Source organism: Antechinus flavipes, chromosome 3, assembly GCF_016432865.1.
Source record: "Antechinus flavipes isolate AdamAnt ecotype Samford, QLD, Australia chromosome 3, AdamAnt_v2, whole genome shotgun sequence".
NCBI classification, from domain to species: Eukaryota; Metazoa; Chordata; class Mammalia; order Dasyuromorphia; family Dasyuridae; genus Antechinus; species Antechinus flavipes.
In genome coordinates this window covers 554243092-554255294 of record NC_067400.1, presented here as the reverse complement: position 1 = coordinate 554255294, position 12203 = coordinate 554243092, and the positions used below count along the sequence as shown (strand labels likewise).

The 12203-nt window shown below is 36.2% G+C and overlaps 2 protein-coding genes across 2 annotated transcripts; one reads left to right on the top strand and one right to left on the bottom strand.

Moving 5' to 3' along the window:
- Positions 1–1106: 1106 nt before the first annotated feature.
- Positions 1107–2083, top strand: LOC127555284 (olfactory receptor 51G2-like). Its single transcript, XM_051987513.1, has one exon. It carries the CDS (start codon positions 1118–1120, stop codon positions 2081–2083), a length of 966 nt encoding a protein of 321 aa, XP_051843473.1. The 5' UTR covers positions 1107–1117.
- Positions 2084–10935: 8852 nt separating this feature from the next.
- On the bottom strand, positions 10936–11997 carry LOC127557407 (olfactory receptor 52I1-like). The gene has a single exon (XM_051990736.1). It carries the CDS (start codon positions 11983–11985, stop codon positions 10936–10938), a length of 1050 nt encoding a protein of 349 aa, XP_051846696.1. The 5' UTR covers positions 11986–11997.
- Positions 11998–12203: the final 206 nt, after the last annotated feature.

Sequence of the window (12203 nt, the reverse complement as noted above, 5' to 3'; positions counted from 1 at the left end):
TCACAGATTGAAGTAATTGAACAAGGAGGGGGAAAATATTTCCCTTCAGAGAAATTTGTTCTGTAAAAAAAAAAAAAAAAAAAAAAAAAAAAAAAAAAAGATTAATAAGCAATAGACTTTGAGGCAGACTTGAGTTCTGTATTTGGCTCTAAGTCAATTCATTAAATATTTATTAAGTCCCTACTATATGCCAGGTATTGTTTTAACTGCTGGGGATACAAAGAGAAGCAAAATAAACAAATGAATGAAAATGAAAAAATAAATACATAAGTAAATGAAAATGAGTAAACATATAAGCAAAAATATGAATAAATGAATAAATACATCAGTATAAATTAATGATTGAATGAAAGAATAACTAGGTAAGTCTCTTATTAACTATCTAAATTACTTGTTAATTCTACCTAATAGCCTAATATCAATTCTTGAATACGTTGATAAAAAGCCTGATAAATAAAAGAGATTTTGGAAATGCTCAGAATATAATGATTTGGAGGCTTATTTTCAATACAATATTTAAAAATCCCTCCACTTAAGAGCTCCAAACTCTACAATTTAATCTTCTGAATTTTAGCATTAACCTTGAGATAATATAGTAAAATAGGCAAAGCAATGGATTTGAAGTTAGAAGGCCTGGGTTCCAAACGTGTCTATACTGTTTACTATTTATATAACTTTGGAAAAGTCCCTTAAATTCCCCTCCCCACCAAAAAAAAAAAATCTCTAACAATTTTTATGGAGACTTAGTGGGAAAAGAAAAGGGTACTTTGGACAGTGGTTAGAATGAAGAAGAGATATTTATGGGATGCTTGTGGGTATGAATTCATATTATAGGCTCAGAACTTAGGTAAGAGTTATCCAGACATAAGCCCCTTTCCTAAATTCTAGAGCTTTTGGTTCTTATTGATCCCAGCCTATCACATCCCCTTATCTCTCTGTCCAAGCTTTGAGTGTAGAAATTTTGCTCAATACCTTTGTGAGCCAGAAGAAGCAGAGGCGAACCTCTAAGCAGGAAGAGAGAACAAAGGGCAGAACAGAGAGAACAAAATTATTTGGAGAGGGCTCTGAATCAATCTCTGGTCCTTCTTGCCCCCAGGGAAGCAAAGTGTCTCCAAACATGGATCGTTCCATCTTCTCCTGCAATTCCAGCAGCTATGATCGCCCAACCTTCTTGCTGACAGGCTTCCCAGGCCTGGAGGCTTCTCACCACTGGGTGTCCATTCCCATCAACTTGATCTGTATAATCTCCATCCTGGGCAACAGCACCATTCTCTTCCTAATCCGCACAGACCCCAGCCTTCATGAGCCCATGTTCATTTTTCTGTCCGTGTTGGCTGCCTCTGACCTAGGTCTCTGTGCCTCCACCTTCCCCACCATGGTGAAGCTCTTCTGGCTGGGTGCCCGTGAGCTTCCCTTTGACCTGTGTGCAGCCCAGATGTTCTTCATCCATGCCTTTACCTATGTGGAGTCAGGTGTGCTCCTGGCTATGGCCTTTGACCGTTTTGTGGCCATCAGAGATCCGTTGCACTACGCTTCAATCCTCACCCACTCAACTATGGCCAAGATAGGGGCTGGGATTTTTGTGAGAGCAGTTATTCTCAACATTCCAGGTCCTGTCCTGCTCAGGAGGCTGGCTTTCCCCTCAGTCAGTGTCCTTTCTCATTGCTATTGCCTACATTGTGACCTAGTGGGACTAGCCTGTTCCGACACCAAGATCAACAGCTTCTATGGCCTGGTCTCCATTCTTCTTTCCTTGGGTATTGACTCCACCCTGATTGTGGTTTCTTATGTGCTAATCCTTCGCACAGTGCTGGGAATTGCTTCTCCTGAAGAGAGATTCAAGGCACTCAACACCTGTGTCTCACACCTCTGCATTGTGCTTATTTTCTATATGCCCAAATTGGGATTATCCATACTGCACCGTGTTGAGAAGCACACATACCCTGCTCTGGCTGTGCTCATGGCTAATCTACATTTCTTGGTCCCACCTTTCATGAACCCCATTATCTATTGCATCAAGTCCAAGCAAATCCGACAAGGTCTCTTGCGACGCTTCTGGCAGAAAAGAATTGAGACCACCTAAGGAGAATAAAGCCAAAACATATATGGAAGCATATGATCTTAAACAGTTTCATTAATTCAAGAGAATCTAGGGAGAGCTTTTTGGAGTAGCTATATGTTGGGAGATATGAATATCACTTCTTTTTTTAATCAAGGAATAAGAGGCAGAGAAAACAAATCTCATTGTCAAGCCTTCGAAATCAACTATTTTTTTTTCACTTTTAAACACCTCAGACTCTTGGAAGACAGTTTAAGGAATAATGTTGAATCTGAACGTGATTAAATAGTGTACACTAATGGGTACTCTGAAATATCTTTGCTTGTAGGTCTTTAAAAATTACATACACAACCTCAAACACATACTTCATGTGGTACTGTACTTCACACCTTTCAATGAATGCTGACAAATTTGGTATATCCTTGAAAAATTGTTTCTTATATGTGATCATTAAACATTTAAAAATAAGGATGTCTCCTCCAATCACATATTTAGGGTAGTCTTGCTTCTTCTCCCAAGATCAAAAATCAGGAAACTTCATCCTGGAAAGAGAATAAAGATTAGAACAAGAAACTTGATCCTGGAAAGAGAGTAAAGATTAGAACACATAGATCCTAGGAAGAGAGTGAAAGAGCAGGATGATTGAATGAGGAAGTCATGTTGAAGATTTGTTTGGGCCCAAGAACAGTATCTATAAATCTATCAGCATTCCAACTTTTCTGCTGCATTTTGAGACAATTGGATGTGAGGGAGTGGAGAAGGAGATGGCTGGGATCAGTGAAAAGGGGATTTTGTGCATGTAACTGTAAAGGAGGATGTATTATGCATAAGCTATGGGCCATTCAATCAAGGCCTTGCCACTTGTATGTTCAGGCCTATGTGCTCCTACAAGGTTCACAAAGAAAAAATGAGTTCTGTTTCTCACACAGATATTTCTTCTTTCCCTCTTTAACCAAATTTTAAATTACTATAGCCAGGAACAATGCTTTCTAAGAAAATATATAAGCTGTTTATTGAACCTTTTTCTGTACCATACTATTCTTTTCTACAAAATAAGAATATTATTTCTGTTCGGTATTGAAATGGATGTTACAAAGAATTAGTGAAACAGAGTACAATGTTCTATATTTTGTATTTTTCAAAGTCAAAAATATTATCTATATTACTATTATAACTAGTACCATTATTATTGTGACTAATTTATTCTAAAGTAGTAGTATTTATATACATGAAAACTGGAGGTATGCAGTGTTTGCTCTATTCCCTCACTCCTTTTCCAGTCCTTCCTTCCTACATTACAATATGTCTTGCCTGATACAAGGTGGTTAGACATGAAGAAAAACCTGGTGCCCTCTCCCAGTCTTTGCTCCTTTCATCTTTCTACCTTGAATGGGAAAAGCAAAGAGAAAAGAATATTAGGGCTGAAGATCAAGATAGGGAGAAGAGGGTGGCAGAAGCAAAGAAGGTAATAGGATTTCCCCAAATATCCACAGTCATTACCTTGATATATATAGTTAGATAGATAGAAATATACATATATATCACAGAATCAAAAAATTTTCACTGGAAAAAGTCTCACAGGAAAGAGAGCTCAATCCCTACATGAAGAGCTTTCTCTTTTACAATCCATGACAAATTTTTTCTTCAGGATTTATTTGAATATCATGACAAACAGGTCACTATATGCTCAGATAGAACTTACTACATCCTTTTATGTTTATTCTGTTGTTGGTCAGTTGGTTATCAGGAAAAAAATTTTCACAGGGAAATGAAATTCTCTTTGTCCATTGGTCTTTGTTCTCTTTAATCCTTTCCAAGACCATTCTCACAGGGCACTTAGGCCCCTTTCTATAGCTTCAAGGATCCCTGAAGGCTTTCACTTTTTTTTTACTAGGCTTCAATATAGTATTACAAAAGGGATGAATTATGCCTAAGACCATCACCAGCAAAGGGCATACCAATCTAAAACAAACAATATATCTTACTCTTCTGCTCAAAACCTATCCCTCCTCCTAACTTCTTATTTTTGTTGATCTGTTCTTTCCCACTTCCCCTAGGTTTAAATTTTCTCAGTCATCTTAGACTCAACCAGACTAGTCAACTAAGTGAGAAAAAAGTCAATGGCAATATTTCTTTCCTACTTTTTCTAATATTTCTCTATTCAAAATAACCTAGAGGAGAAACAAAGAAAGCCTGAGCTCAAGGAGAAGTCTTCTAATTGGCCTTCCTATAGTTGGTCCCTTTCCTATTATTCCTCATGTAATTTCCAAAGTAATCTTCCTAACACTGGCTCCCAATTATGATATGATACAAGCTCCTTAATTAGCCTGACATTTGAAGGATTTTCCATAATTTGCCTTCAGCTTCCCTTTCCAGTCTTCTTGTTCTCTTTTCCCTTCATGCATCCTATATTCTAGCCAACCTGGACTACTAATTGTTCCTTAATCTTATTGAGTGTTCATTTGCTATTAATCATTTCCAGAGACCATAAGCATTAAAGCATCTATTGTTTGTAAACACTATTCAGTGCAAAATCTATTCATTGTATAATCAATGTATATTCTAGATCTAGAGGTATAACATATGTATAATACTAGCTCTAGAGGTAGAAGAGACCCACAAAGACCATCTAATATAATCATCTCATTTTACACAAAAGCAAGTGACTCTTTCAGGGTTATACAGGTAATAAGCATCAGAGATGGGATTTTTAACCCAGTTTCTCTGACTCCTGGAGGATTCTATCTAATATACTCTAATGCTATCTTCCCTCAAAGCTCAGAGCAGGGTCCCCTTCCTCCATAAAACTTTCTGTGATTATTCTTTCCAGTTAAAATTGGCTTCTATCTCAAATTTTCCTGAATCCAAATCTTATTAAATTTGAGTTCTCTCTGCAGATCCTTCAATCCAGCAACACTGTCCTTCTTGCTGTTTCCCAGACACAAAACTCCATCTCCCAATTCTATTGTAAATTTCCTTGCCTGGAAAGCTCTCCTTTTTCATCTCCTGGCTTTATTGGCTTCCCTCAAAAATCAACTCAATCCCACCTATGAAAGAATCCTTTCCTAATTCTCCCATTAATGCCTCCTATTTGCACAATATAAATCCTATATATTCATAATTATTTCCCTACTGTTTTCCCTGTTAGAATGTCAGCAGCTTGAGAACTTGCATTGTTTTTTGCTTTTCTTTGCTTCCCTAAGTTTTAGTATGATTTGGGATATATAGCAAATGTTTAATAAATGCTTACTGATGATACAGGTTAACTATATATACTATAATAAAAGATAGAATGTGAAAAGGACAAGAAAGATAAATTACACAAATTTCTTTAAGGCCCTGGCTTTTAGAAGCTTCTGCCCTTAAAGTGGGATATGGTAGTTTTGTTGTTTAACTCTATATTCTCACTACTCAGTACATCATAGCCAAATGTCAATTCTTTTTCACTAGATGTGTCATCTCAGCAACACAAATACACCCATCACTAGTCTATATTGAAACCTTTCATATCTTCTTGTCTCATGGGATTTTTTGTGTCTCTAAATTCTCCATATTAAGTTCATCTGATGCTTTTCTGTTCCTCATTTGCCTCTTTTAGCACTTTATGAAAAATTATCTACAATTCTATGGGACTATATATATGTTAATTCTCACTCCGTAAAATGATCAGCCCACATGCATTTCTTGTCAAGAATACCACTGTTGATAGCTTGCATAGATTGGGGCCTTGATTAATTAGTCCATCAATCAAATAGTAAATGTCTTCAAGCTATGTGCTGGATATTGAGAATAAAAAGTCCCGAAATGAAACACTCCTTCCCTTGATGGAGCTTAATGTGTTTTAGGGAAGAGGACATGCATACATAAAACTATATACAAAATATATTCAAATAAAAAGGTAATTAGAAGTGTAATAAAACTTTGAGGTAGAGAGGAACAGGAATCAAGAAAAGCTAGTTTTGAAGAAAACTAAGGATTCTTAATAATAAACATTTGTTCAACTGAGTGTAGTAAAATTAAATTAAATTAGAGAAAAGAAAATGTCCAACTATACAGTTCCCTACTTCCTAAATCCTCCCTCAAAAGATCTGACAAAGTTGAGAAGAGAAAATAGAAAGGAAGTAAATACCCAATTCCTTTATACCCAACAGCAAAAATCCCTGTTCTAGTTAGTGGATTTATAGTTACCTAACTTTGCAAAGCAATTTAAATTGTCTTATGAAATAGATAATTTGATTAACAGATGTTCTTACACATAGTAAATACTCTGTTTTTCAATACCATGTCATTGCACTGAATGTTACTAGGGATGTTGTAAGACTCTAATGACATAATAGATGTAAAACACTTCATAAACTTTAAAGTACTATATAAATGCCAGTTTTTATCTTCATCATCATCATCATAATCATTTTGCAGTTACTAAGCTTCCTGTCTGGTGATGAATTCATTCTCTATGCCTTCTACTACATATTTATAAGTTCAAGTAATGTTTATGGGACAATTGAGGGGTGTTCTGATAAATGTTTAATAATCAGGAACTGGCATATGGAGGGAAAATATATGCACACATACTTTTAAGTTTGATTTCATAAATAATACTTTCTACAATGGAGAAAATTAGCAAAAAAATCAAGATGGTTTGTATTTTCATTTTCTGAAGTATAAGACTTATGCAGCAAATTTAACATTTAGGTTGCTAGTTAGAGCTGGCTCCAACAGACTTTTGGAGGTCTGAAATTCCACATATGGAATTCTCTGTCTACTCCTCTTTATCTCTTAAAATTCCTAGCTTCATTCAAAAGTCTTGAGTAAAAGCCACCTAAAAGCAAGAGATCTTTCCTGATTCCTTTAGCTGCTAAAGTATTCCCCTCAATGGTAATTTTCCATCATTTCTGTACATATTTCATATATAATATATATATATATAACTTTTATTTACATGTTTTCCCCCCATAAAAAATGTAAACTCCTTGAGAACAGGGACTATCTTTGGCCTTTCTTTGGATACCTGTCACTTATCACTGTGACTAGCAAATATTAAATGCTAACTAAATGTTTGTTGTTTGACAGATGATTAATTTCAGACAATCACAGAATTTCAGAATTTTGAACCCATCTTGTCCAAATATATTTGTACATGAATCATTTCTATAGCATATGCAATAATTGACTAAGTCCTGCTCAAAGATTTCCACTGAAAAGGAACATATTACTATTATATAAATTGTTTTGTATGTACTCTCTCCCTTATTTCCCATTTCTTCCCTACATATGTATTTAGTTGTACTTATCTTAAAATAGATTATTAGTCTGGAAGATGTATACATGAATCTTGTGCCAGTGATATGATGTCTCATCTTCTGTCATTCATGGAGCAGCTCTGTCTTTGGTTTTCTTGAATCCATAACCCCAAGAGCTAGCAATTCCAGTCTTCTCTAATTAGCCTATCACACAGAAACTTTAAAAACAAAATTCTGAGAAAATATTTGAAGCAGCCATTCTGTCTCTACCCTAAGGCTAAATTTATCTGGTTTCTTCCATCATCCCTCAATATTGCAAGACATGAACATCCTTGGTTTTTCTCCCCTCCATCATGAGGTCTGACCAAGGCAAAGTATAAGGGAACTATGAATCACCTTGAACCGTACAGGATGTCTCCCTCAAAACCTAAGATTGTATTTATTTTTTAATAGCCATACCATATTATTTATTCCTATCAACATTCCAATACATTAAATCCTTCAGATCTTCTAATTTTGCTTTTTTATTAATCTCTGTAATAACTTCATATTTTTACATTAGGAACTATGAGATGTAGCTCATATTTTGTAAATTTTATTGATAACTTTTGTTTTTGTTATCATTTTGCATAGTTTTTCATTTCTAAATGTATTCTCCCCCCATTTTCTCTTCACATAGAGAATCTTCCCATATAATAAAGATTTTTCTTCTTCTTCTTCTTCTTCTTCTTCTTCTTCTTCTTCTTCTTCTTCTTCTTCTTCTTCTTCTTCTTCTTCTTCTTCTTCTTCTTCTTCTTCTTCTTCTTCTTCTTCTTCTTCTTCTTCTTCTTTTTGCTAAGGCAATTAGAGTGAAGTGACTTCCCCAGAGTCACACAGCTAGGAAGTGTTAAGTGTTTGAGTCCTGAACTCAAGTTCTCCTGACTTCAGAGCTAGTGCTCTATCCAATGTGCCACCTAGCTGCCCCATAAAGTTTTTTTTTTTTTTAAAGAGGGGGAAATAACTGTTCAACAAAATCTGCTAATACCTTCATCATGTCCAATAGCACATTTCAGATTCCATATCCATGCTTCTTTCTACTCTGCAGAGAAATGGAGAGGTACATATTCTCAACTTTTAGTCAGAGTCAAGCTTAGTCATTATAATTTCACAACAAAATTTCTTTGGAATTTCTTACTTTTTACATTGCTATAACTATATATATATTTCCTACTTAATAAGTTAATAGGAATCTCCCCATATTTCTTTTGCTTTCTCAAATTCATATATAGTTACAATGTAGCAGTATTTCATTATATTCATATGCCAAAACTTTATTTATCTAGTCTTCAATTGATGGGAATAAGGTGTATCATACTGGACTAATTTTTTTTTTTTTAATAATTACATTATATTGACACTCATTTCTGTTCCGATTTTTTTCCCCTCCCTCCCTCCACCCCCTCCCCTAGATGGCAAGCAGTCCTTTATATGTTGGATATGTTGCAGTATATCCTAGATACAATATATGTTTGCAGAACCGAACAGTTCTCTTGTTGCGTAGGGAGAATTGGATTCAGAAGGTATAAATAATCCGGGAAGAAAAACAAAAATGCAGATAGTTCACATTCGTTTCCCAGTGTTCTTTCTTTGGGTGTAGCTGCTTTTGTCCGTCATTTATCAATTGAAACTCAGGTCTCTTTGTCAAAGAAATCCACTTCCATCAAAATATGTCCTCATACAATATCGTTGTCGAAGTGTATAATGATCTCTGGTTCTGCTCATTTCACTTAGCATCAGTTCATGAAGGTCTCTCCAAGCCTCTCTGTATTCATCCTGCTGGTCATTTCTTACAGAACAATAATATTCCATAACATTCATATACCACAATTTACCCAGCCATTCTCCAATTGATGGGCATCCATTCATTTTCCAGTTTCTAGCCACTACAAACAGGGCTGCTACAAACATTTTGGCACATACAGGTCCCTTTCCCTTCTTTAGTATTTCTTTGGGATATAAGCCCAATAGAAACACTGCTGGATCAAAGGATATGCACATTTTGATAATTTTTTGGGCATAATTCCAGATTGCTCTCCAGAATGGTTGGATTCGTTCACAACTCCACCAACAATGCATTAGTGTCCCAGTTTTCCGCATCCCCTCCAACATTCATCATTATTTTTTCCTGTCATCTTAGCCAATCTGACAGGTGTGTAGTGGTATCTCAGAGTTGTCTTAATTTGCATTTCTCTGATCAATAATGATTTGGAACACTCTTTCATATGAGTGGTAATAGTTTCAATCTCATCCTCTGAAAATTGTCTGTTCATATCCTTTGACCATTTATCAATTGGAGAATGGCTTGATTTCTTGTAAATTTGAGTCAGTTCTCTATATATTTTGGAAATGAGGCCTTTATCAGAACCTTTAACTGTGAAAATGTTTTCCCAGTTTGTTGCTTCCCTTCTAATCTTGTTTGCATTAGTTTTATTTGTACAAAGGCTTTTTAATTTGCTGTAATCGAAATTTTCTATTCTGTGATCAGTAATGGTCTCTAGTTCATCTTTGGTCACAAATTTCTTTCTCCTCCACAAGTCTGAGAGATAAACTATTCTATGTTCCTCTAATTTATTTATAGTCTCGTTCTTTATGCCTAGGTCATAGACCCATTTTGATCTTATCTTGGTATATGGTGTTAAGTGTGGGTCCATGCCTAATTTCTGCCATACTAATTTCCAATTATCCCAGCAGTTTTTATCAAATATTGAATTCTTTTCCCAGAAGTTAGGGGCTTTGGGTTTGTCAAACACTAGATTGCTATAATTGACTATTCTGTCTTGTGAGCCTAGCCTTTTCCACTGATCCACTAATCTATTTCTTAGCCAATACCAAATGGTTTTGGTGACTGCTGCTTTATAATATAATTTTAGATCAGGTACTGCTAGGCCACCTTCATTTGATTTTTTTTTCATTAGTTCCCTTGAGATTCTCGACTTTTTATTGTTCCATATGAATTTTGTTGTTATTTTTTCTAGATCAATAAAATATTTTCTTGGAAGTCTGATTGGTATAGCACTAAATAAATAGATTAGTTTAGGGAGTATTGTCATCTTTATTATGTTCGCTCGGCCAATCCAAGAGCACTTAATATTTTTCCAATTATTTAAGTCTGACTTTATTTGTGTGGAGACTTTTTTATAATTTTGCTCATATAATTCCTGACTTTCCTTTGGTAGATAGATTCCCAAATATTTTATGGTATCAACAGTTATTCTGAATGGAATTTCTCTTTGTATGGACTAATTTTTAAAAACATAACTTTGAAATCTGCGACATGTTATGATTAAGTAACAATTTAAATGGATCCTAGGAAAGTCCCTTGTGATAGCTTTAGGAAGTAAAATGTTAGAGGCTTGGAATAGTGATGGACTATTGTTACCCTCTTAGGAGTGTTTATAATTCAAAAGGGACCAGTAGTAGATGATTGAAGACTAAAAAGCACTCATCATCCAAGATAATAAATATAGTTATCTCAGTGTTTGAAATATCATCATTAGTGAAAAAAAGACATAGGAATCATTGAAGCACTTATCTGGATTTATCTGGGAAAGAAAGTAGATATCAGGCATTAAGGCAATATTACAGCATTCCAATTTACTCTTCCACCTTTGCCCCTGATGTGGATCCAGTATGTCCTATGGCAAACACCTGCTTAGGTCTTTTTTCTTTTTTTGGATTCAGGCAATTGGAATCTATGAGGGTGATGGTCACTGCATTCCATACTCGCTCTCGGATCCTCTTTGTTTTCAGGCCATAGATGACAGGATTCAGCATAGGAGGGATAACCAGATAAAGATCAGCCAGTAGTACCTGAGCATGCAGGGGCACCATATCTTCCCCCAACCAAGCCATGTAGATGGATACCATAGCAGGTAGATAGTAAAGGACCATGACACTTACATGGGAACCACATGTACTGAGTGCCTTGAAACGAGCATCCTGGGAGGACAGATTGAACACAGCCCGGAGGATTAGACTGTAGGAAGTAGCTATAAAAGTGACATCCAAGCCTACAATGATAAAGGAGGCAATCAAGCTATAAAGACTGCTGGGCATAGGATCAGCACATGCTAATTTGGCTACAGCCATGTGCTCACAGTAGGAATGGAGGATTACATGGGAACTGCAGTATGGCAGATGGACTACCAGCCAGCTCAGTGGCGTCATGACCATTATTGCCCTCACTATAATGGCCACACCAATGCCCAGCATTGTTCGTGGAGTAAGGATGGTCTGGTAGTGCAAAGGTTTGCAGATGGCCACAAAGCGATCAAAAGCCATTGATAGAAGTAACCCTGTCTCCACAGCAGTTGCTGCATGGACAATGTACATCTGAATGAAGCAGGCAGAAAAGCCAATGTTACCATTGCCTGAAAAGAAAATAGTCAGCATTTTGGGGGCCACAGAGGTTGACATGATAATGTCCACAGCAGCCAAGACACATAGGAAATAGTACATGGGCTCATGCAGACCTGGGTCTGCCCAGATCACAGTCAGGATAAGGCTGTTCCCTAGGAGGGCCACAGTATACATGACAGTCAGTGGAACTGCCAGCCAAAGGTGGACTGCCTCCAATCCTGGGACACCCACAAGGATGAAAGTAGCAGCATTTGGTAACGTGTGGTTGGATGGAGAGCCCAGCATCACAGGAGAGAATTCTTTACTGTGATTAGAAAAACAAAGTTCATCAGAGATCAAAGGCTAGAGACAACATTCTAAATGTAATCTTAGACAATAGTATAGATCATAATCTATAACCATGTAATATTTCCTGACTTTCTGGTTACTCTGGGACCTTAGTTCATAAAGGTTCAGGACTCCTGCCCCTGACTGGTGCAACTCCATCAGTACCATTGACTGAT